Here is a 26738-nt window from a genome sequence, read left to right on the forward strand (position 1 = left end):
GTCTTGATGAAGATCCAATAGAAATTATCTAGACATGCTCTGAAAATCATTTATATAAATCAGTCATTCATCCAGCGCAGTTTTAATCCATCTTTTGTCTTCAACATGAGATTTTCAGTAAGTAAATAGTACTGATCAAGTGAATCTTATCACTCAGAATCAGTGTTTTTAAATGTTGCTTTTAATTATAAAAATTCCTGTTTGTTTCAGTTTTTATTTATTAGTGTCATAGTCATTATTTCTGCTGTGATTCTTGAAGCAAGATTTATAAGGAAAAAATTTCATAGACCTAGAAAACACCGTATTATCCAACGCAAGCTAGATGGCAGCGAAGAAGGTAAAAAAAAATTGTCTAGATTAATCAAACTTATATAAAAAAATTTTAATGATCATCTGCAGAAGTGCCACGAGTTAAAATCAAAGTATTTCGAGGTCCAGATGAAGAAAACAATGGTACTTCTTTTGCTTCCTGGGGCTACTGGTTCTCACAACCAAACGATCAATAAAACCAACGACCAAGAGTGAACTATCAACACCAATACAACATATGATGAATCGGTTTTCAAGATTTAATGATGTTATTGATTATTTAACTTATTAATTTATTGACTAGATTTTTTAGGCTGAGGAAATGATAAGGGAATAGTAGAAAATTGTTACTATCAATTGAATACAAATGTAGTTAGATTATTCAAAAATATGTATGTATTGTTAGAAAATTATTGTTACAAACAGTGTTCTAGAGAATACATATTTTGTAATATTTTGTTGAATTTGTAACTTTAATTATGAAATGATTACTTCTTTCCCTGGAAACGATCATTATTGGAGTTTAGCTGATTTCCATGATTATCTAAATCAGCTTTATCTCCTTTTCCGTGGTAACCCGCTTGATGCCCCGGTCCAGTAAGTTGATGATTTGGGTTGCATTGGTTTGCACGGTTATCTTGCTCTTTTGGCATCTGAAACAATAAAATAATCCAAATATTCAACATATAAAATTCAGAAAAGAGCAATGCACAAGAAAAAAACTGTAAGCTAATTTAATCTTTTAAATAAATTTTAATAAAAAGCAAACGAAATCAATGAATAAAAAATTTTTCTAGTACTCAAAAATCATTAAACATTTTTCAACACTTGCTATTTTTATTGCTCATGAAGTTGAATTAATTTATTACACATTTGAACATTCTGAATTAATTTTAATATTAATATTTTTAAAACAATTACTGTTCTTAATGATAAATAATTTGATATAATACCTTTAATTTTTTGTTGTAATTTATGTATTAAGAACTTTTAAAGCAAAATTAGCACAAGCAGTTTTTACTGTCTTGAAGTAATGATGTTGAATGGTCACCGTTGAATTTATGCGAGCTTATATAGTCCTCATGCAGAATTTGAAACCACTTTAGATGTACTTCCCCGCCATAAAATGGACATCACAGTGGGGATGGAATTTTTAAACCAGATAAAGAAATTCTCTAAAGTATAATTTACTATGTAGAATCTATTTATATAAAATATTTATTTAAAAGTAAAAATTTTTTTGTTTATGTGTATTTTTGGAGTAAATTATGATACATATTATAAACAAATTCTTATGCTAGCCCCATTATTTCATTTACTACTGCTTCGAAGGCTCTGAAATGCAATTAAATAATTTTAATAAAATAAGAATATATCAATTTTTTAATAAGTTAATTAAAAGCAATTACTTGGATTTTATTTCATCTCCTGGAATGTAAAAAGGATTGCACACTGCATTAGCATAAGCTAAGTGTAGCTTTCTGAAAATCTAATTAATAAAACTTACTTGTAGCTTTGGAAATATTATTGCTTAAGTACAAAATAAGAAATATTGCATATATACATATTACGAACATACCATTCTCACATCATTATCTCTCAGAGAAGCATTTGACGATTGTAAAACTACAACAAATTTCATTTTGGTGTTAGTTGCATAGCCGAATCTACAAAACAAAATAAAAAGTTACTTTCAAAAATTTTAGTACTTATTACAAAAAATTCATTATTAATTTTTTACATCTTATGTTCATCTGTTGCATATAATAATCCCAAAAATAATTCACGGCTATCAGTAACAGCTTTGTTGCCTACATTTAATTTCTCTTCTATTATATCAATTGATGTATGTACTTTAAAATGGAATTCGATTGCACATGATTCTGAGGCACATTTGATAAATTTCGGTGAATTCTGTGGAAAAAATGATGCTGATTAGTTCTAAAAAACTCTTTGAGATAATATTATCAACATTACTCATTTCTAAGTACGAGGTTATTTTATGAATACTTACATCCTTTCCAATGACTGCTACACAAACAGCCATTGTCTGTTAAATAATTGTTAATTTTTTTTCATGTATTGTTTTTACAAACTGTTATTTATTAAAGAAAAAAATATTCTTAAATATTTTCACCAGTTATTGACACTGCATGTAATATTCTGATCAGCTGACAATGACAGATGGATTATACAAATGAGGTTAAGAAAATGCCAATTGTTGAAATCTATATTTTTTTACTATAAAATAAATTTAGTGAATTAACTCTTAGAAATTAATTATTTAAGTTATATAGAAAGTAATAAGACCAAATATAATTTTCTCAGTTTATAAGTATTTATTGCAAATATAGAATTAAAAAAATATTTTAGTTGAACAACAAAAATATACGCTATTTATGAAAACAATCACTTCGGGATACTAGATTCATCATAATATCTTCTTTTCAAAGTCCTGTATTTTTTCAACATATATAATGCTTCAATTTCTTTTATAACAAACTTTCCTCTTTCAATCATTTTCTCTATCTTTTCTGGATCAGTTTCATGTTTATTTTTTAAAAATGCCTTTTTGCAATTTTCTCGAAAAAAATTATATCCTTGAGGATAATCCCGGCCCATGTAAAGAAGCTAGAAAAATAAAAATAATCGAACGATACATACAGATTTGAGTTTTATGAATAGATAAGATAGATAAATGATTCATAATTGGTAGAATAATATTATATAATACTTATTGTTAATGGTTACCGTTTTATACAGCTCCAAAACTTTTGATCGCAGAGACATTGTTGGTAACCATATAAATCTTTTAACTTTGTTTACTCTTCGTAGTTCTAAACTTTATTGAGAAATTTTCACTTATTTCTTTTGTCGTCTTTATTATTGCAACAAGTATTTTAGTATTTTTATATTTAAATACTTGCCCAGCCTGGATAGTATTTAAAAGATGAAAATTATTGAAGTGTTATATGATACAAAAATTAATGCAATAACTAGTTAAAAATGTATATATAAAATTAGGCATTCTATTTATTTTCTATAAACTTGTCATAATTTTAAGATGCATACAATTTAAATAAAATTACAAATGTCAAATATTGATACAATTAATAAAAACTTTCAGGAAAAATGTGTTTATACTTTGTCTTATTTTCTAACGAAATTTCTAATAAATCCTTTGCTTATAACATTCATTTGTTGTAGTAAAGTTAATTGTTCAACAATTAGCAAGAAATGACATGGAAACTGGCAGTTACTTTTTAAACAAGTGATTTAATTTATATAAAACTTAATATTAATCTAACGGTATCATAATTATAGTATAATTATATTTATAGTGTATAATAAATGGATCATGCCATGTAATAAAGTAATATATATTATTGATAAACTTTTAATTTACATTTTATGTCAAGACGTGAATGATTGCACCAAATAAAAATGCGTTTATAAAATCAAGGTAATAAAGAAAAAACAGTTCATTTAATTCTTGAAGTTGCACTGATTTTACGCAACAGCTCGAGCTTCAGGTAAAAAGCTTTCCCAATGCTTGATCAACTGATTTTGATGTTGTAGCATAGCTTCCAAATATTCTATTAATTGTTTCTTAAAATCTTCTACTCTAAGAACTTCAAATCGTTCCACTTCTTTTTTAATCATTTTTGAAATGTTATCAAATTCTTCTTGACCTCTTTCAACTTTTGCTTCCCAATCAATTACTTCTGATGCAGCTTGAGTTGTTTTGTCGCTTCTTCCTGCTTGTTCTAATCTTGCTTTTTGCTCTCGTTTTTTATTAAGCATCATCTGAGCGTGTTGCCAATTTTGGAACACTTTTACTCGTTCATGAAATACATCCTAAAATTTAAAATTAATTTTTTAATACAATGGAATTTCAATTCATCTGATTTTTTTGGACCTTAATAAATATTTACCTTTATAGCACCAATTAGAGCTACATAATCCCTTAACATTTCACCAAATTGATATAAATCACTGTTAGCTTGAGCACGACGTACTACTTCTACTTTTTCTAATGTCTCTGCTAATTGAGCTAAGGCTCTTCCAAGAGATACACCATCTTCCCCGTGTCCAAGAACGGCAATTGATTTAGCAGTAGCTCCAGTACAAGCGGCTAATTCTTGTCTTTGGTTCGTCAAAGTTTCTACTGCTGAATGTAACGACCGTAATTGCGTATCCAGAGAATCAATTTGTGATGTTTTTTCTTCAAACCACTAAAAATAGTAGATTAAAGATAAAACTATTTATGTTAATATCAAATCTATTATTATAAAGCTAAAATATTTATGCCAAAGCCAATTACGCATCAACAAATGATTGATGAATTTGATAAAAGCTTGCTTGCGAGTGAATAAAAATTGCATAATACTGAAGCATTTGTATGAAGCTGTATTACGACACTGATGATATTTCATGATAAACGTACCTTACCCTCCTAATGTAAGCAACAGAAAATGATTTCACTGTCTCATATATTCACTGCATGCAGCAAGGCTTCAAACATGTTTGAGAATTTTTATTTAATCTATTTTAGATAACTCACCGTGTCACTTTCATCCATTTTGTATGTTATCTTATTCATTGTTTCGCCTACTTTGTTGAACAGACGCATGACTCCTGCACCACTCAAAGCTGATGTATTAGTAGCTTTTGGTAACTCCATGTCTTGAAAATATTTTTAATTTTCAATAAAGAAATTCTTTCAGTGAAGCATTACTTTAATATAATAATAAAATATTTACCGGCTTCCAAAAACTCCCTGAAGTCAGGATCAACACTTAACACTGGATGAGCAGCAGTTCTGTTTAAATATCGCTCTAAAGCTGCTCTACGTCTTTCAATAAAATCTGTAGAACTTAAATTTTGTTCTTGGCTTTTATCCCCGGACATTTTTATTTTTGTTGTACCTGAATGATAAAATTTTTATAATTAATTTATGCAAAAATATTCAAACGTTTGCGTAACGTTTAAAATACGTAGTAATAATTTACAAAAAATCAATACGAGATGAAAAAAGTATAGTTTCTGGATAAAGAAAAAATTACCAATAACACTTTTTTCTGGAGCTGGTGGAATAATCCTGCCGCTTCTTAGATATTTTTCAACAAGTTTATCATGAAGACCCAAAAAATCACTAAAACGTCTTATGACACTGAAACTTCTTTTTCTAAAAATTGGCATGTTAGTTTTGGTTTCCACTTTGTATACAACATAAGCTCCCATTCCTTCTCTTATTTTTTGGGGAGATGTAACTAAAATTTTTAAAAATGCCTCCGATGATTCTGTCGATACCTAGATTTAAATGAAAAATAACAAATTTAGAGAACTAAAAGCATCAACACAATAGATAAACTTGATTTATTAAAGCAATGATTTATGATATCTGTTTCTTACTTCCTCTAATGATTGAGATGGTTTCAGTGCTTGCGGTGAAGCATCGTTGTTTATTGGCACTTCGTGAAGGTCTCCAATGTCGCTTGGAAGACCTAAAGGCGAACTTAGTGGTCCAGGAGCTGGGCTGGATACTGTTGAGTATGAATTATCTTCTGGAGCATCTCGGAGTAATAATTTTGGAAGTTCAGCTGTAACTGTTGATACTCCATTGTAAGAGCTATTGGTCATCAATGGACTTGAATCCTATTCATGTAAAAAATCAATTTATATATTAATCTGTAAATTGCTCATTAAGATTTAAGAAAAGATTTTTATATTATATTATTGACTATGTAATTAAAAATATTATACCTGAATTGCTGAAGCAAAAATATCTTCATCATCGTCATCCATTTCTTCTTTACTAATTTCTACATCATCAAACAGAGGTGGAGGTTCTTTATTATCAGCCATTTTTGTTAACTAAAATATCAACTATTAAACCGACAGTGACCACAGGGGATCAACCCACTTGTAATTATTATCGTAATGAATATCTAATACTTTGAAAGTTAAATATTAAGACTGTAAATGTAATATAAAAAATGCTCATTTGACACGAGAGCGACAATCGACTGTAGATGACGTTGGCAAGGAATGAAAAGTCAGAGAGGCAACAAAACCATACTTTTGACACATGGGTAAAAACGCCCCCAAACAAAAATAAAATTTTAGAACTACACCCCCAACTTATTATCGATGATTTTTTTTCTTTTTTCTAGATTAAAAAAATAATAAGAAAAAATTTTTTTTATTTAAATAAGATTTCGTTTGTACATTATTGATAAATAAAAGACAATTTCAATTTTAAATAGATAAATAATATTTAAACAATCATTCAAATTTCCCGGTATTATTCTCAGAAGGTAATACATCGACAACTCGTTGAAAGCAGAAAATGATTTTGTCTAACATACAGTAGATGTCATTACAATCTGATTCTCCCAATCAAAATTATCATGTATTCGGTAAATACATAATATATATGTATTATTTATTATCAAATGTTTTTATTTATGTTTATTATAAAAATAACCATCCTACGAACAAATCTTCATATCAAATCGATAGAATAATATGAAAATATATAATCCATTGTCTAATTGTATACATAATAATTCTAACTGAATAAGCATTTTTCCAGTGAATTAGACTGTTATTATTTTCCTTTTCATTGTTTTATCAATTAGCGTGTTGATGTACATAACATTTATATCAATTTTTCAGTTACCAATGCCATCATCTGAATAAACGGTATGATCAATATCATGTAACAATTACATGATTGACAATGAAATAATTAATACAACTGGTTTTTTCGCCACGTCAATGATTACGCCACAGTCTCCATAGTAGCAGTAAGTTCTTGATAAAAAACCACAAAGAACAGTAATAAGTATCTATATATATACATATATATAATTATAATATGTTCTTTCAGACATTATATATATTATACTGCACGCCTGATTTTTTTTTCATTAAGTTTTTATTATGTAAATAGTACGGTCTGCTTAGAAGTCATAGGTATTATCCCTGTTGAATTAAATTGTTTTAACAAATGATAATATCAGTTTTATTGATTGAAAATATTTTTAATGAGTTTCCACAGATGTAGAACAATATACCCATTAATATTTATCATAGCAGTGTAATGAGATTTTTTATTAAACTATGACAAGTCCAGCAACTATTCGTCGTCGCCTTAGTCCCTCAATATTGGCTCGATACGATTCTAGCTCTCAGCATCCAATAAATCCACCACTTCCAAAGGTAGATTTTTTATTTCATTTTTTATAATTTTCATTGATAATAATTCAATATGCATTCACATATGAATCATTTCCGGCATCTAACCCGTACTAATTTGATAAGCGTTTGGGTACTAATTCTAACTAATTTTATGAAAATTGTAACAGAAAGCTAAGTGACAAAGTGCTAAAAAAATTCATATATCGTGTACTGGTTTGAAATATCATTTGTGTAAAGGATTCAGCTAAAAGGAAATTAAAATTGTTAATTAATCGCTATAAATAGAATTGTGGAAATACAATGATAGACATAAAGAATAATCAAGTGAAAGAATGCAATTTTATTTATATCTATTTATCTAATGATAGTATAAAAATATTATTTATAACAAGAACTATTAGATTTGGAGTAATCAAGTTTGAAGCAACTCGAAAAATTTTGAACAAAATTACTTTATGTTACACGAATTGTAAATTTTTGAATAATTTCTTACTACATTAAAATATTTAATACATGGTTGTATGTAAGAAGTTTTCTATTTCATCAGAGTTGAATAATATCATATTTACAGCAGAAATAAGTAATTGAAGCATTGAAATTAATACTTTATGAGCATTATGTACAAATAAGACATAAGGATATATACACATAAATAATAACTGTGGTTTACATATACATACGAAATTGTACGTGAGCGTGAGGTGGCGGCTCCAGTGATAAAAGGTTGAAGCTTCTACGGTCATCGGTCGCACTCGTGCGGATAGGAGTCAAAGAAGGTAAAAAGGGATAGAAGCCAAAAATGGCAAAAGCATTGAAACCCTCATGAGCTTATGAGCCTCATGAGTAAGACTGTCCGCCATTTTCTATCAGAGGATTAGAAAAATAAACTTATTTCTCCTCTTTTTACTTAACTACGTTTTAAAGCGATTTAGATAAAAAATGACTCAACTAATCAGATGGAATTGTCTCGGGGCCAGTTTCTCATTTGTGGGTCTCTAGCAAAAATATAACTCAAAGTGTACTTTGTATATATAGTGTTTTGTAAAAGCTGTGTGTGTTTAAGCGTACATTCTTAGTGTGTGCTGACGAGTTTCTCCCCCACTTTAGAGTACATCTGCGGCAGGCGTGGTCATTTATTCATGATTCTTACAACTGCTTACGGCTTTGAAACACGCTGTAAACTTAGAGCGTCTTCTAATCGGTGAGGACAGTGAATGTGTGATGCAAAACGTAGACTGTATTGTAAATTAATTGTCATACAAGTGAACCGAAAATTTGGCGAGTTGACGTGTCGGCGTGAATCATCGGCAAGTACAACATAATCAGTGTTTCGAGTTTGGACATCAATCTACATCTACTTTAAATGAGACAATTTCTAATATGTATATGAATGACTTTCTTGGAACTCTAAACAAAGTAAATAGTCATCTATTAATTTTTCACAATATTCCTATGTAATTGGTATATTTATCTATGAATAGTTTTATTATCAGGTTATAATTATTTTCATTGAATTTCCAAGATTCAATAAACTGGTAGATAAGATTTTAAAGCTTGCCGGTTTACCATGGGGATGTACTGATAGCATAATCAATTCAGTGCAAGAAAAGATATTAAAAATGATTATTGACTCTTTTATTGTAATTTATAACAATTATTAACAGTTTTGCTCTTGTTTCAAGATTATTTTATTGAAGCTATACAAGATTTATATTACTTTGTTTTAAGTTCATTCTTGAAAATTGATAATGAAGGAAAACAGATGATATACTGAGTTGTTGTACAATAATTATTATTTTATGTTAAATAGTTATTTTTTAATGAAAAATATTTGTGTCGCAGCTAAACAATATAATTGTGTACGTCTGAAGAAACAGAAGAATATAGCAACATTTATCAAACAAATAAGGATATAATGTCTACGGAAAATCATAACGGCAGTACACCCCACGCAAATGGAAGTATAAAGTCTGCCATCGGTGGCAGCTTGACTTCTAGCGTTCCTATCACAGCGTCCATCACCACTGCAAGAACAACGTCAAATAATACATCCTTCCTCTACAGCAGCAATTCCACATTAAATCGAGAAAAATCAAGACAAGCACCACCACCGACTTTGCCAAAGTACACATCTAGTTTCAATGCTGGGACAAACGGCAACACTGACAGACTTGTTAGGGATCGAGAAACTGGAAGCAGTTATAGACTTGCAAGCTTAGATAGACTTGCATTGAGACAAAGGATACTTGACAGTGAAAAAGCCAACGGTGAAATAGCTAACTCGGTAAGGAGATACAGTAAAACATGAAAGAATTTAATTGACGCACGACAATCAATGAATTAATGAGACCAAGTGGTCAGTTACTTACTTGAAATGATTCGAAATTTTTTTCAATAAATATCATTGAGCACCACTGTCAAAGAACACATGGCTGTCGTTTGGCTATACTCTATGCGATACTATTTTACCAAATACTGACTTGTATATTTATTTCTCATACATTAGTCAAAAGCTATATTAGGCACTGGCTTTTAAAAAGAGGTTTATAGCTTAACTTTAACACACTTAGAATACTAAGTGACTTTGAAAATTTATACGGAATGTACTAGCTGTGGTTTGTGAAACATAGCGTGTCTCTCGTTTCGTTGTTGGAGCTTCTTAAATTGCATTCAAGGACCTTGAAAAAGCTTACACTTTAAAAGTATATAAGCACTATAAGTCACTTTTTTTGTTACTAATTTTAACACTTTATTATAATTTATTCCTATTTTTTATTGTGCTAATGTTTCAAATGCATGAATTATTTTATTTTATTCTAGTAAGGCATCATTAGATATTGTTTCTACATGTTTTTAAGTGGTTGATATTTTTCCTTGCATAATGACCAGATACATCCGTCTATTAGTTTGATAAAAATACAACCTTATTCCATCATATGACATCATTGAATAAACTACAATATACTCTTTATATTTCTAGATGCAAACAAAGCGTGAGTTATTCTTTAAAGGGGATAGTGGATTAACAACATCACCTTCAGTACCGTCTGTACCACCTCCACAACCACCAGCAAATGTTATGTCTACGACAGGAGCCTCTATAACAACATCAACTACTACTACATCTGCAATAACAACAACAACAATGACGACGGCGATTACGACTTCAGTATCTTCGTCAGTAGTGCCTCCGATAGCATCTGTAAAACCCCGTTTACCCCAAAACAGCGTTAATTCTAATCAAAGTGATCATTTAGAAGACAGTAATAAAAGAGAGTCCATCCGTAATGACAGTAATAAAGAATCTGCCTTGCAAATTCATTTACGTCCGGCTGTTCAACCAACTAAGCCTAAGGAGCTTGATGGATATGTAGGATTTGCTAATTTACCAAATCAAGTTTATAGGAAAGCTGTTAAAAAAGGGTTTGAATTCACTTTAATGGTTGTTGGTATGTATTCATGTATATTGGAAATATTCTTTTATTAAAAAATCCATTGCTTTCAATTAAATGTTTGGAATTCTTTTTTTTTTGCAGGTGAATCGGGCTTGGGGAAATCAACATTAATAAATTCCATGTTCCTTGCTGATATTTATAGCGCAGAATATCCAGGACCTAGTCTTCGAGTAAAAAAAACTGTTGCTGTGGAAACGAGTAAGGTACTTTTAAAAGAGAATGGAGTGAATTTAACCCTTACTGTCGTTGATACACCAGGTTTTGGAGATGCTGTTGATAATAGTAATTGGTAATATATTATTTTAAATTGATATATAAAAAATATTTCAACGATTATTTTTCGATGACTCATTGATTTTATTTTTTACCCACAGTTGGGTTCCAGTCATTGAGTTTATAGAATCCAAGTATGAGGAATTTTTAAATGCTGAGTCTCGCATAGTCAGAAAACAAATACCAGATAGCAGAGTACACTGTTGTCTTTATTTTATTTCACCGTCGGGTCATGGGCTGAAACCACTGGACGTTGAATTTATGCAACGTCTTCATGACAAAGTTAATATTATTCCTATCATAGCGAAAGCTGACACTATGACGCCAGAAGAATGCACACACTTCAAGAAACAGGTGAAGATTAGATCATTTTTTTTTTCACTTTATTCTGTTGATTAGTTTCATTGAAATGATTTTAGAGTAAATATTATTGTTTATGATTTCTTTTTTTAGGTGTTAAATGAAATAGCACAACATAAGATAAAAATTTACGAGTTTCCTGAACTCGAAGAAGAAGAGGAAAACAAACTGCACAAAATTTTAAGAGATAGAGTACCATTTGCCGTTGTTGGTGCAAATACTGTTATTGAACATGACGGCAAAAAAATACGTGGTAGAAAGTATCCATGGGGAGTTGCTGAAGGTTAATATTTCAAAGTTATATAAGTTATATTTTAATACTTTCATTTATTTTAATTATCATCATTATTTAGTGGAAAACTTGGAGCACTGTGACTTCATCGCATTGCGAAATATGGTGATAAGAACGCATTTACAGGACCTCAAAGACGTAACAAATAATGTTCATTATGAAAATTTCCGATGTCGTACGTTAGCTGGACTTGGTGTTGATGGAAAACCTACAAGAGTTACAAATAAGTAAGTAAATTCAAAAATTTGCATAAATATTAATTAAAAACTTCATCGTCGATTTAAAGTTATTTTTTTATTCGTCATCACAAAATCAACACAGTCAGTTCGCTTACATAAAACGAGGTATTGTTAATATTCGGTGACATTAAATTAGGCATTAATATTCAACAGAGAAGAATATTGATCTGTTCTGCTCATTAAAAAATTCTAAAAACAACTGAAAATATTTTCTATTTTTATATGCTCTGCTTTCATATAAAAAATCAATGACAAGCTTGTGCATGCAAACTATTGGATAGATTGGAAAACCAAAAAAATAACTTTTTGAAGACGACATCTTATCAATTAATGAATTACCTTTAAAAAGAAAGGAGGGTAAGAAAGATGGTGCGAATTGATGACAAATATTTTTGGCCAAAAAGTCATGAACATTATTTTAATAGTCCTTTCTTATTGGTTAGTTTGTGCCCTCCCGGAGTGATGAACAGTTTCATGACAGTGTGGTAAGTTTTTTGCCAAAGCTGTGATTGTTTATTACGGTTTTGTGTGCACAAGACTTATCGATTTACCACCCACTTATTAATATTTTGTCTTAGTTAGCAAGTGTAGTCCTAAAAAGCTCATTTTATTAACTATACCTTTTAGCTTTGTTTAGTGTTTGTTACCATTGTCAACTTATATGTTGTTGAATTTTTTGTAATAAGTTTGATAGTGTAATGGTTTTATTTTGGAATAAACTAATAAAGAAAAGCAAAAAATATTTTTTTAACAGGAATCCATTGGCACAATTGGAAGAAGAAAAACGAGAGCATGATACGAAAATGAAAAAAATGGAAATGGAAATGGAACAAGTATTTGAAATGAAAGTCCGTGAAAAGAAACAAAAATTGAAAGATTCTGAAACGGATGTAAGTAGAATAATATTCTACTATTTTTATCAATAACAAAGAATGTACTATATTTAAAATAAAAGTTATTCATTTATAAAAATAATAATTAAACTTGTTACATTAAACAGTTGCAAAGAAGACATGAACAAATGCGACGTTCTCTAGAGCAACAGCTGCGTGAAGTAGAGGAAAAAAGACGAGCTTTCGAAGCAGATAAACAAGCATGGGAGCAGCAAACTGGTCAAAGTATTGAAGAATTACGTAGACGTAGTTTGGACGCTAATTCAAAAGAGTAAGTCAATTAATATAAACATTTATTTTCGAGCTTAACTACATTTTTTATTGTAGAAGTCTTTTCTTCTTCAATTTTCCTAAAAAATTATGTAGATGTACTAGATTCTTTCTAAAAACGAATATTTGTACATTATTTCTTATGATGAAGTATAATTGTTTTTAAACAAATTTGGATAAAAGTGCTACAATACTCTAGTTATTTAAAAAGATATTTAAAATTGAGTACATTTACATAAGTTATTTTTTACTCCAAATATTTTTTGGTTACATATTTATATGTAGTTATAATTTCATTACAAGTATAATTCTTTTTTACTCTTATAATGAGATTCCTAAACTAGATTTTTTTTTTCAAAACAAAAATAAATCTAAAAGAATGCATTTTCATAACATCACTGAATTTCAAATTACTTTCATTACTGCTTGTATCGTAATAATTTGTATAGCTGCATGTGATGAGTTCTTTTGGAATGAATATTTTTTCATATTCATAATTTTTGAAGCTTGTGCTACTTAGCGCTTTTGCTTAAATATGTTTGAATGTATGTTTGCTGTGTATACGAAACCGCGGTGTCCATTATTTAGGACGGGCTCCGTATCGTCTGAGGGATCTGGCGGTGGAGGGGGTACATTAAGAGGGTCTCGAGGATTCGGAAGTCTTCTTCGTCGTCACACCAGTTTCAAATCACCTCAAGACAGCCCCACACAGATACAGCTTGTAATACAACATCCCGAGCATCCTTAAAATCAATCATTGGATCAAATCAATCTCTTTTTATGATAAAGGATTTTATTCAAGATTTTTATTCGTCTTATTATTGGAATTTAAATATTTATTAACATATAGTTACATACATTACATTCTGCTTTTATTTATGACCTCTAAAAACATTTAATAAATGTTATTAAATAATAATAGTAATAAAATGTGAAAGCGTTAGCTATATTGCTATTTCCACAAAGCTTGACATAATATTTTTATTAAAAAATTTCTTTTTAGAGGTTGTAAATTATTATATATATGTTATTTCACTATATTAACAGAAAATTATCCAAAGCGTACATGCTCTAATTAATAAAGCTTTTTAGAGAAAAAGTTCATCTCTTCTTGGTGTTTTAAATTTATTCTGGAAGAAGCATACTTAGTTATCGCTTACATTAATTTATGCGTAATTTCTAAAGTGTATTTTTTCATGTAATTAGAATAAAAAGTGCAATTCAATATTGAATATGTAAGTTACTCTTTACGCTTTGGATAGTTATTTAATTGAAAAATTTGTTTTTGAGCTTTTAGTGAATTAATAAATCATTCGAAATTCATTTTGTGCATCAATTTCGCTATACTAAAACATTTCTACATTGAAAAATAAATACATATAAATTTGTATCTATATCTATATATATTTATATAGAATAGAGTATATAATGGTAAATCTTATTTTCTGTAACATACTATGATATACATTGTCATTTATCATAATGCCATTATCAAATACACCTCATAAATGCACTCTGATAACCGTTGATATAAAAATACTGAATTGTAAACTCTGAACAAGCTGTCTATACTTGAGATTACTACTCTTCTTGTACTGACTGAACGATAAAGAAAAATTTTAAAGAGGAGTATGGATCAATAAAATAAAGTTTATTGATAAATTAATATACAGCTTGACAGAGCAAAGAATAATTGATTGGACACATATTATTGATTAGTTTATGACTGTCGATTTTATCATTAATTTGCAAATAAACATAATGCTTTTATAAGTAATTACTAACTATTTTTATTGTTGAATATTTGCTACTCCAATTTAGAAATCATTTAACATTTCATGAAGACATTTTATGTTTTGTAATAATATTTATTATAAATATTGAAATAATTTACTACTTCATATGCCAATTTGTAAAAAAAAATATCATTTATTTATGAAAAAAAAAAATTTCTCTATAAAATCAGTTTAATGCTTCAAGAGCTTTGTGGCATGTAGCAGTGATGATAATCTTTCACATCATGATTATACGCATGAATTATTTTTTCATGATACAATGAATAAAATAATTATTAGCATGAGCTAACTCATGATTTTCGATCTGTAATTTAAATTTCAATTTTTATATATCTTGGTGAAATGTAACCGTAATATGTTAATTTATTTTAAAATCATTTCTTCCTTTCAGGACTATTGATGGCAAGGACAAAAAAAGCAAGAAAAAAGGACTCTTCTAAATGCACTTATGTTTTTATCGTATCAACCAAAAATAATACTTACAAGATAAATATAAAAGAGAAAATAACGAATACTGATAACTTTCGCTTACAAAATATTATAGCCATAATTGACTCGAGTCAAAAATCGGTCTCATCATAGTTATACAGACTCTGTCGTGCACAGTTTAATTACTATTTTATGTAAAAAATAATTTGATAAGATTGGGGAATTTTATACATAATAATTAATGAATTATAATTAGATGATTAAAGATAAATAGATATTAGAAAAAATTCATGATAAAAACTCGGAAACTTTTCTACAGGCTTTTGACTGATTTCTTTTAACATTCTCATGCGCTGACGAGAATAATATTCAGTAAATTTATATTTGCAACTGTTACTTAAATAGTAGCATTAATTATATAATAAATATATATATATTATATATAAATGTATAAATATATAGTCATTTATAAAACTTAGGACTTTACTGTAATATGTTTGCAGAAATTATCAATTGTTTTGCATTTCTTTTTTTATATTTATATTTTTTGCACAATGATCTAAAATAATGAAATGAGTGTTTGTAAGTAAAATCTAAAAAATGAAGAATTATCTCTTCGAATAAAAAAAACGCCAGTTAAATATGCATCAATTCAGCCAACGATATAAATAAATTAGATAAATATTTAAATTAGGTCGTGAAGTGAAGAAAATTGTCAATATATATATATATATATATAAATACATATATAATTGATTAGATGTATCTTTGTTCAGTGAATCAATTATTATTATTATATCTTATTTACTTTTTTTTCAATTATCGTAATTAACTTTTTTGAATTACGTATGAAGGCCATTAAAAAAACGTCTAGTATTTATTTAGTAACGATAGTATTCTATTAGTTCCTTAAATATGCTACTAATTTGAAAATAATTTTGTAAAACACGTTCGCAAGTAAATTATTATGTTAAATAATCATGTGCTGTTAATTCAGATATGATACAATTAATTTAAACAAAATACTGCCATAATAGCAATGTTATTTGCTTAAAAATGAAACGAACTTTATTGTGTATTCGATTTATTGATTATATTAATACGTAATCATAACAATAAAATTTATTCTTAATGAAAATAAAACGTGCCAAACGATGTAACATATTATTTAAAAACATTGAACACTGATCATAATTGTCTATTTTTTACTTAATTTTTATTCTCAATAATATATAAGTCAATTTTCGTGCCAATAGAACATTGTTGTGTTGGATGATCGATTACGGATGAATATTTCGCAAGATAAAGAGCAGAAATAAAAAGAAAATAGTTCAACTTTCACTTGTGAATAAAATATGTAGCTTTTTTTCTCTAATTAAGATATTAGCATTTTTATTTGGAAACTTTTTTATTCCACGAAGATTCCTTACTTCAATTGCCATCAAATTAAGATAAATTACGATTGCTAACTTAATACAAAATAAATTTATTCAATAATATTTAGAAAAATGATAGAAGATGTAAGATTATATCAGCTATTTGTAAGGTAGATAATAAAAAATGAAAAGAAATAGAATGTAACTATAATAGTATAAAATAATAATCAATTCACCGTACTCGCATAGCAGAAAATGCTTCTTCATCACAGTAGAAGTGTGTCAGTAGGTCATAACTACTGTATTTTGAAAAAAAAATTCTTATACAATAGAGAATCATCTGCTAAAAAATTAATGGACATACCTAACATTGAATTTTGAATGGACATTTTTCTTATCAGTGTAAACCGTACATTGATAATAACTTAATGAGCAACAACAATTTTACACCAATGTCAACAAAATTATTTTATATATAAGAAATGATTTAAGTGAAATAAAGTTTGATACAAATCAGTATCATATAATAATATCTATAAGTATAATATTAGTTAATGAATTCAATTTTAATATGTAAGTTTGAAAAATGCGTACAAAATATTTAAATACGATTGGTGTAATTGCAATGCAAAAAAAATTACTTATTGCATGATGAATAAATTCGTAAAAATTTATTATATTTTACTGTGTCAGTTATTTGAAGAAATATCGTCGTTATTTTTTGTGAATTTTATTGTACTAATTGTAATTCACGTGATAATATATGTATCAGTAATCAATTAAATATCAAAAATAAATAAGAAATTAAATAATATTTGAATTAATTATGAGTATAAAAAGTATTAAGAAATATTTCGAATCAAATGAAGTGTTGTATTATCTGTTTTAATTATATTAATTCAAATTGGAGTGATATAATATTTGTAATTTCATGGAATGTATATCGTGATGCAATTTTTATGCTGACGTGTTTATCTGATGCATATTTTATAAAATAAATATTTAACAAATGTGTAAAATAATTTTCAAAGTATAACTTGAATTCCACAGATTAATTTAGTACGTGAAATTTTTCCATTCACTGTAAAAATGATGGATGATCATCAACATCATACTAACCTCAATAGAGCCAGTAACATTCAATTACCAATGTTTTATCCATAAAGAATAGTAATCAATGAAAATAATTACAAGTGTCATAAGATTAGAATGCAAAAAGTAAAACACTTTTTTTAGTTTCCTGTATTTTAAGCTCTGATAAAAATTGAAGAACATTCAGTTATCCCCTCTTCTATTCACGTGTAGCACAAGTCTAGTATAGTAAATGAATGGATAAACTTCATAGGATATATTGTGGATACATTACACGTGTGTGCACACATCTGTACTAGCCAACGTGACGTGTCTTTATGATTTAACGTGTGGTTTTACTTGGTTCGGAGCATAGATAAATATTAAAAAGTGACTGGTAGCTTCAGTTCCTCACAAACGATCAGTTCTAAGGGTTGTTGCTCCAAACAACTAGTGACAATATCTTGCTCAAATTTTATACTTATAACTTAATATTACTATCGAAATACTTAATATTAATCACGAGTATTCAAAATTTAACATCGCTCCATAATAAAACGGTAAATTTTCATCAATAAGTTTCACTTCTAACCTAAATATTTGACGTCTTTACCGGGAAAGTCAAGGTGTTATTACTTGTATCGCTGCTGTTACTATCATTGGTGTTATTATCATCGTTGCTATTATCGCTATTTTAATTATCACTGCACCTGATAAGCTTTTTCAGTTAATTATCATCAAATTTATTCTAAGTACCCAAAGTCACTTTCACTAGATTAAATTCTTTTGATAAAAAGTCATGACTTAGTTTTTTTATTTTTTCATGTAATGAAGTTATTTATAAAAATTTAATTTGGTAATTAACATCTTTATAACTGTATTTCGAAGCGAAATTAATACTATAATGAGTAATTTTTAACTGAAGATGATTCAATACTCTAGACAATTTCAATAACCCATGATAGAACTTATATAAAATTTTATAAATTTTTACTAAATTGCATGAAAATAATATTTTATTATTTATTTCTTCATTAACAATTCAATGAATAGATAATTCTTCGAATAAAAGACTGATAAAAAAGGTCACTTTAATACATTAACTTTCAAATAATTATAAATTAAAATTATTACTTTGTTTACTTCAATAAAAAATAATTGGTAATTGTATGTTATCAGGATAAAAAATGTGGCCGGCAAACGTTGGGATCAAGGCTATCGAACTATATTTTCCAGCTCAATACGTGGACCAAGTAGACCTCGAAAAATTCGATGGAGTATCAGCTGGAAAATATACCATTGGTTTAGGCCAATCAAAAATGGGTTTTTGTAATGATAGAGAAGACATCAACTCGTTATGTTTAACAGTTACTCAGCGTTTGTTAGAACGCTACTCTATAAAGCCAGAAGACATTGGAAGATTGGAAGTAGGAACTGAGACAATCATTGATAAAAGTAAATCGGTTAAAACCGTGTTAATGCAGCTATTTGAACCATCAGGTGCTACTGACATCGAAGGAATTGATACAACAAATGCCTGTTATGGAGGTACAGCAGCTCTTTTTAATGCAATTTCTTGGGTTGAGAGCAGTGCTTGGGATGGTAGATTAGCTATAGTGGTAGCAGCTGATAATGCTGTGTATGCAAAAGGTAGTGCAAGGCCTACAGGAGGTGCTGGAGCTATAGCAATGCTCATAGGACCTGATGCTCCAATAGTATTCGATAGAGGCATCAGAGCATCTTATATGAAAAATTCATATGATTTTTATAAGCCAGATTTAAAATCAGAGTATCCTACAGTTGATGGAAAATTATCAATTCAATGCTACCTCAGTGCTCTAGATAATTGCTATAAAAAATATTGTGAAAAAGTTGAAAAGAAACAAATGGGTGATACTGTTTCATTAGCAACATTTGATGCATTCATTTTTCATTCACCTTACTGTAAGTTAGTACAAAAATCATTTGCAAGAATTGCTTATAATGACTTCCGCAATTTAAGCAGGGACAAAGTATTACAAGTGTATCCGCAATTTGAAAAATATCATTCGGTCAAGATAGAAGATACATATTTTGATAGAGATATTGAAAAAACATTTGTTCAATTGAGCTCTGATGCCTTCCAACAAAAAACACAGCCTAGTTTATATATTTCTAATCTAGTAGGAAATATGTATACACCATCGGTTTATTCTGGATTAGTATCATTATTAATCAACAAACCAATCAATGAATTATTAGGAAAAAAAATTGCAGTATTTTCTTATGGATCAGGTTTAGCTTCAAGTATGTATTCTATAACGGTGTTGAAAACTGTAAAAGCTGAAGACCAATTGAAAACTTTAATTTCTAATTTATCATATGTTAAACGTCATTTAACTGAGAGGAAATGTATTAGTCCTGAGGATTATACAGCAATATTAGAGTCACGTGAGAAAAATTGTCACGTTGTTCCTTATGAACCAACAAGTCCTGTTGACGGGATGTTTCCGGGTACGTTTTATCTTGTGAAAATTGATAATATGTATAGAAGAACGTATTCACGAGTACCTTTATCATAATAATTCATGTAGAATTCCAATAATTTTTCTTATTTATCTTTTTTTCGATAATTGCAAATTTAACGCAGTTGATTTAAACGGGGTTATGAGGGCAAGGTATTTAAATTTCAAATGACTATAAAAATTTATGCTAATCTAATTTTACTTCATACGCAATTTTTAGCATTTTTTAAAGATATCATAGACTGTATGTGCCTTGTACACTAAAAAATTTCATAAATACTTATCATATTATGAATTATTTAAATTATAATAAAATTATTATTATTGGTTCTATGTATTATTATTGTTATTTGTTTATTGTACATTTTATGTGTTGATAGTAAAAAAATTCAATATGTAAATGAAAAAAAGAAATTTCTATTATAGATAAAATATATTGAATAAATTATAATATATCTATGAAATATTTGGGGGCTCACTTAATAAAGTACAAATTTTTATTCTACTATTTTACTTTTTTATTTATTACATGTGAATTAAAAAAGTCCAGAAAATTAATTTATAATGAAAGTTGAATAAAACTATGTAATTCATACTTTTTTTTTATTTGAGCCAAATGGCTTGACGAAACATCTTGTATGTATTATTAACAATGAATGACTTAACTTTTTTTTCATACACAAATTATTGTTGAATAAATATAGATAAACGATTTTTTATCATTTATCTGGTCATTGTTATTTTAATAATAAAAAAAGAATACGACATTTCGTATTTAAAATAGTTCAAAAATGAATTTCTAATCTTATCACTCCTAAATATCCAAGTCTTTATAAAAATGAAATGTTTTTGAAAATATACATTTGTAACAAATAAAATTTAATATTCACAAATAGCAGTAATTAAGATGTCATGTGGAGCTAATATTTAATTAATTATTTAATAAAATTGAAAGGACAGTACGTATACTGATACAATAAAACTAACAACAAATTGATTAATAAAATGATAATTATATTCGAAACAAAAAATTCACTTTTTAAATATTTTTTTGCCAATTATTATAGACAACCATTGCCAATACAATATATGATAATTACGTAACATCCATCGAAATATTTTTACGAATTTTAATCATTGTAAATAATTACAAACTTTTAAAATGTTGTTTTGATTTTGATGTAATCAATAAAAGTTTTCTTTTTATATTATTAACTATCTATAAAATTAATACATAACATAAAAAATGATAACGTCGTAAAGATGTACAATAACATCGTTAACATAAAGAATATAGTATCAAAAATAAAAATAGTTTGTCACAATTGATACGACGAAGAAAATGATTATATCATTGTAATTACTTATATTATTAGTATATATATATATGTATATATATTTATAGTGAATAGCGATAAAATTGTAGAATTCAATTATATCAGCATCTGAGTTTTTTTACAACATGCGACAGTTATTAAAAATGGTAAAATTGGACAAAAAATTAATACTGTTAATGGTCAAATTATACGTCATACATATTGAAAAATTTGAATATACTGTAAGAACGAGCTTTTATAAATTGATTAATAACAATTTCGTGAATAAACTATTAATATCATAGCATTACTTAATTCAAATTATCTTATAATTATGGAGCTAAGTATTAATGAACAAATTCTACTAATTTCTAAACATTTATAAGTATTTTTAACTTTCTATGATATTTATTTTTGTGTTTATTTGATGGTCATTCAATTTCAGTTAATTTACGTGTATTGTATACATTGATTTATGATTGAACACTATTATTTTTTGCCGTAATCTCTCTTATTATAATTATAATAATAATGAATTTTTTATTTATAATTTTTTATCAATTATACTTTATTTTCACATATTTATTGTGCGCCAAATTTTTTATCGAGTTTGCAAATCCATCTATTTATGTACTTGAAACATTGTTCATTCGATCTTCGTTGCACTATTAACGTTAGATGATTTTTTCGATATTTTTTTTTTATTTTTAGTTTTATCATTTTTTAATGAATTTTTATTTCATTTATATCATAGATGTTTCAATAAAGATATGATATTTGTAGATATTATTAAATTCTTATCACAAATAAAAAATACAGTCATTGGTTAATCGACAACCAACTGCTATATTTTATAATTAAATGACTTAATTATATATATCGAGCGTACTTTTCACTGACTGCTATTTAGTATTTTTCGTACTTCTCAGGTTACAAAATAAATGATTATAAATTCGTCATAATATAAAAATGTTAAAATTATTAATATTAATAAATAATATAATGAACAATTAAAAACAATTAATCTTAATGATTAAAATGACAGCGTATTTAAGTAAAAAAATGTATATAAATCATTGATATTTTAGTTTACATTGGCATCATGGTTAAAGCTCTTGTATAATTATAACACGTGAGTTATAATATGTAAAATATTCAATTATTATAAAATGTTAATGATAAAAAATATATCTATAATATTTTTAAAATGTTATCACAACTTGGTAACATAAAATTAATAATGTTGATAATCGAGCTATATGAAGAATTCATGTACAAGTATATTATTTACTTGAGTTTTGTTTTAAAAATTTATCACTAAAGAGAGATTCTCTTTTTAATAAATATCTTTGATATTTATCCAGCAGTCAATAAAAAGTGGCTTAGTATTTTTTAATACTTATAGTATTTGTCAGGTCCACAAAAATGGAAAATTACAGAGATTGAGAAAAAACAGTCATAAAGATTATCTGAATTTACTCATTATCGGAAGATTCAGTGGAACTTTCTGGCATAGAACTAAACCAATTACCTCGAGTACCAGTACTTCTGTAATAATTTTTTTTTCATCTTAGCAAATGATTTTTCAAATAAAAAAATTAAATTTGTTAGTAGACTTACCGTGAACGTTGTCGGGTACTTGTTGGCAGTGTAAGTGAAGTCCGATAATACTTTGGTGTAACACTTGAGGCAGTTTCTTCAGGTCTTCTGTGCAATGTCATTGTTTCATGTGGAGAAGTAACTAATTCATCCTCATTATCCAAGTAGTAACGCGAACCAGTAGTACTTTTACAATTTTCACATTCACTACGATAATCGTCAGTATCATCGTGCAATGTTGGAAGAACTTGTATGCTACACGTGCACGTAACTGAATCAAAACTTCCTTCTTGTTCAGTGCTACTACCAAATATTAATGAAGGCTATGAAAATATAAATTTTATTAGACTCAACTTTCTTATTATTTCAACTAATATAAAATAAGTTTAACTTACTTTTTTGTTATTATTTGAAGTTGCCTCAAAATCAGCAGCCTTAATTTGCGATGAAGACGGTTCTGCTAATTTTAGTTGTAATGAGGATGGTTGATTATCTTGATATTCAGTGGAAATATTTTTGTTATGAGAGTTAGAACTAACAGAAGGTATACATTGAGGTAATTGTTCAAGAGACTTGACATCCTTTGCAGGCGTATTGGCAAGTGATAATAATGATTGAGGATTAATAAAGTCATGCCGTATTCGTGGACTAGTACTTGTGGTAAGGGTACGTGGAATAGTACGATGAGTTGATATAGTGTTTGTATTTGGCAACGTTGAAGAGATAGTAAATGCACTTCCCTGGCGTGGAAGAGCCGCATGGCGCAAAGGATCACGAAAATTTTGAGAGTGATTATTTTCATGAACATTCGAATGCTCTGGTGATCGACTATTATTTGTTATTGGTAATGGTACTGGTACTTGAACCGTATTTTCATAAATATTAGAGTCCACATTATAATTATTAAAATTAGTAACTGGTGCACTATTATAAAGACTAACAGACATGTTTTCATCGGTTTGAACCAATTGCTGATGACATGTAGAAGAATGTGGATTAATGGCATTCAAAGGCCTACTAGAATTATTAGAAACTGAAGACGATGGACTTGTAGCGTTATAATTTGAAGGAGTTGGAGAATTCGCTGGTAAACTATTTTGCGTACTTCCAGCAACAGACATATTTGAATGGCTACTATACGTTGTTAAATAAGAATTACGAAGATTTAGTGATGATAATGCATTTGGATTCATTGTTAACAATGCCTGTTCAGCTCTAGCTGCTGCAACTGCTTCTTCATAAGGAGGTGGAGCTTCTCCTCTTGGAAAATAATTTCCAGGTGGTTTCCACAATGAATATCCACCGCTACAACTCATTTCATCCATTTGCATTCCATGTGATAAGCCTCCTCGCTCCAAATAACCCATACTTCCCAAACTTCGTTGTTCTTCTGTCAATTCACGATTTTGTCTTCCTGCTATGCAAACTTATTTATTCAGAAAAATACACAATAAATGTGTTAGTAATTTTAGTGATATTTTATATTTGTTAAAGCTGATATTAATAGTTTAATTAATTTTAAAATAATATAAAAAATTCAGTGATTATCATTGATTTGAGTCAAAATAAAATATAAGAGAACATTAAACTGATCCTTACCTCGAATTTTTCTCTGACGTAATCGGTGTATAAGGAAGAATAATAAACTCAAAGATAAAATAGCTGTGATACAACTTGCAACTAATCTCAGTCCTAAATCATAAGTAGCACTAGAATCACCATTATTATTCTCGATTCCGTCGGTTTTGTCGTTGGTCACTGAAGACAAAGTATCATCTAAGCATATGAATTCACAACACGGTGTTCCAATCCTAAATGACTTACAATCTTGCTTTGGTACTGACTTCTGTCAATCAAAAAATTGTTTAGACATTTGTTATATAGATTAAGCTTAATCAAAAATAACTATTCTATTCGTTTTGTTTTTCATACGTACTTGTGACAATCTACATATGACTGCTTTACACCATTTAGGATTGCCATTATCACATACACAAAGAGTGCAGGGCTCAGGTATGTAATAAACTCCAGTTGTATACGTATGTCCTTGTAAATCTTTACATACTCCTCCATTGCCTCCACTACCACCTCCTCCTCCAGCTCCGTAGACTTCATCTGGTACGACAATATAAAAAACTATTTATCATCTCAAATATAGAATTGAGGTTAAACAAATTAACATTCTTTCATTTAAACGAGTATTTATAGATACATAGAATTTTTATAGAGCTAAAAAAATATATTTACCACACACATATAGAACAAGAGTAAGTGCTGCATAACCGAGGAGGTTAACACTTTTATATCTCATTCTCAAATCGTTATCTCATTATAATTTTTGCTTTATTTAACGATTGATAAGTATGGAACTTAATCTCACAATAATTTTTACAGATGATCAATCTTGTATTGTCGACTTATCCATTATTGTTAACTATTTTAGAAAATTTGTACGATTATAACTTGATAATTAGTATATTGCTGTGTGCATATTTATTAAATGCTTGCTATCCTCATGTCAATAGATAATCTTCGCAAGTATAGAAACATCGATAAAACTCAACTTTGGTATCACTTGCATGTACACATAATATCCAGTATTCCATACAACGTATTTTTACACTTCGTTATTTCACTGATAAGTAAGATTATAGTGATATTTATTCTTTAGTGTAGCTCATTCTACATCTAAAACACTCACGACACTTTTCATCTATGTTGACTATTGAGCAGTCATAATAAATGTTACACAGACATCTGCCATTACCTCTACTTTGATATTGTACATATATTCTTATTTTGGAGTAATTATACCAGACCTTATTCTAGATGTATGTATGGAGAATACATATGTATAGGACAAGCTAGTACTTTTTCTCCAGGTGAATCAAATCCCACAAATGAATACAATTTTTGGAGTAAATTAATTTAAAAATATATTTTAGAAGGCATTTGATTTTGGCAAGAATTTTGTTTAAACAATAATAAAAAGAACTTAATTTTCATATAATTTTTCGTCGTACATGTTCATCGCGACACCTACAACTGTCAAAAAACAGTTTGCAGTGAAGTTAACTGCGCACTGTGAGGATTAAATTGGATTCGATACATTCGATAGGAAAAGGAGAATGCCAGAAGATGTCCATAGTGTGATCTTTTAACAATTTTCATTAATTATTTGAATTCTATTTGATGTTGACATCGTTTAGTGTTTAATTACAATATTTACAATACTGTAATACTTGAAGATCTTATGATAATATGGTAATCATGCCATACTATATTCTATAATAGAATAAAATATTTGTATACACAAGTCGATGCACTGTATATAAGATAATTTTTAACAA

General features: G+C 28.1%; 5 protein-coding genes across 14 annotated transcripts; 2 read left to right on the forward strand and 3 right to left on the reverse strand.

Annotated features, from left to right (window-relative positions):
* Positions 1–1268: 1268 nt before the first annotated feature.
* On the reverse strand, positions 1269–2707 carry LOC118069175 (trafficking protein particle complex subunit 2-like protein). Its single transcript, XM_035087106.1, has 6 exons — positions 2447–2707; positions 2324–2359; positions 2051–2223; positions 1889–1976; positions 1719–1798; positions 1269–1644 (listed from the first exon to the last, which is right to left on the reverse strand). The coding sequence occupies exons 2-6, from the start codon at positions 2354–2356 to the stop codon at positions 1602–1604; spliced, it is 417 nt and encodes a 138-aa protein (XP_034942997.1). The 5' UTR covers positions 2357–2359; positions 2447–2707; the 3' UTR covers positions 1269–1601.
* Positions 2708–3675: 968 nt separating this feature from the next.
* Positions 3676–6177, reverse strand: Snx1 (sorting nexin 1). The gene is made up of 7 exons (XM_035087230.1): positions 6076–6177; positions 5725–5967; positions 5376–5622; positions 5073–5237; positions 4874–4995; positions 4245–4544; positions 3676–4167 (listed from the first exon to the last, which is right to left on the reverse strand). The coding sequence occupies exons 1-7, from the start codon at positions 6175–6177 to the stop codon at positions 3820–3822; spliced, it is 1527 nt and encodes a 508-aa protein (XP_034943121.1). The 3' UTR covers positions 3676–3819.
* A 781-nt stretch (positions 6178–6958) lies between these two features.
* Positions 6959–16897, forward strand: pnut (septin 7-like protein pnut). 8 transcript variants are annotated; one of them, XM_035087089.1, is made up of 12 exons: positions 6959–7121; positions 7205–7290; positions 7376–7536; positions 10496–10964; positions 11052–11259; positions 11345–11597; positions 11697–11886; positions 11957–12122; positions 12578–12619; positions 12889–13024; positions 13135–13298; positions 13886–15074. In XM_035087089.1, the coding sequence occupies exons 3-12, from the start codon at positions 7438–7440 to the stop codon at positions 14043–14045; spliced, it is 1887 nt and encodes a 628-aa protein (XP_034942980.1). In that variant the 5' UTR covers positions 6959–7121; positions 7205–7290; positions 7376–7437; the 3' UTR covers positions 14046–15074. The 8 variants fall into 8 exon arrangements, with proteins under 8 accessions (XP_034942980.1, XP_034942975.1, XP_034942974.1 ...); XM_035087084.1 differs by lacking the exons at positions 6959–7121; positions 7205–7290; positions 7376–7536 and adding exons at positions 8323–8897; positions 9358–9799; XM_035087083.1 differs by lacking the exons at positions 6959–7121; positions 7205–7290; positions 7376–7536 and adding exons at positions 8324–8931; positions 9358–9799.
* A 1073-nt stretch (positions 16898–17970) lies between these two features.
* Hmgs (hydroxymethylglutaryl-CoA synthase) lies at positions 17971–20814 on the forward strand. The gene is made up of 2 exons (XM_035087212.1): positions 17971–18529; positions 19149–20814. Exon 2 carries the CDS (start codon positions 19157–19159, stop codon positions 20528–20530), a length of 1374 nt encoding a protein of 457 aa, XP_034943103.1. The 5' UTR covers positions 17971–18529; positions 19149–19156; the 3' UTR covers positions 20531–20814.
* Positions 20815–21943: 1129 nt separating this feature from the next.
* On the reverse strand, positions 21944–26638 carry LOC118069240 (uncharacterized). 3 transcript variants are annotated; one of them, XM_035087210.1, is made up of 6 exons: positions 25636–26638; positions 25325–25503; positions 24988–25234; positions 23784–24802; positions 23410–23711; positions 21944–23337 (listed from the first exon to the last, which is right to left on the reverse strand). In XM_035087210.1, exons 1-6 carry the CDS (start codon positions 25697–25699, stop codon positions 23265–23267), a joined length of 1884 nt encoding a protein of 627 aa, XP_034943101.1. In that variant the 5' UTR covers positions 25700–26638; the 3' UTR covers positions 21944–23264. The 3 variants fall into 3 exon arrangements, with proteins under 3 accessions (XP_034943101.1, XP_034943100.1, XP_034943099.1); XM_035087209.1 differs by having other exon boundaries at positions 23784–24805; XM_035087208.1 differs by having other exon boundaries at positions 23784–24814.
* Between the last annotated feature and the right edge of the window lie 100 nt (positions 26639–26738).

The sequence above is a fragment of the Chelonus insularis genome, unplaced genomic scaffold (genome assembly GCF_013357705.1).
Source record: "Chelonus insularis isolate UGA/USDA-ARS -01 unplaced genomic scaffold, ASM1335770v1 contig_406_pilon, whole genome shotgun sequence".
NCBI classification, from domain to species: domain Eukaryota; kingdom Metazoa; phylum Arthropoda; class Insecta; order Hymenoptera; family Braconidae; genus Chelonus; species Chelonus insularis.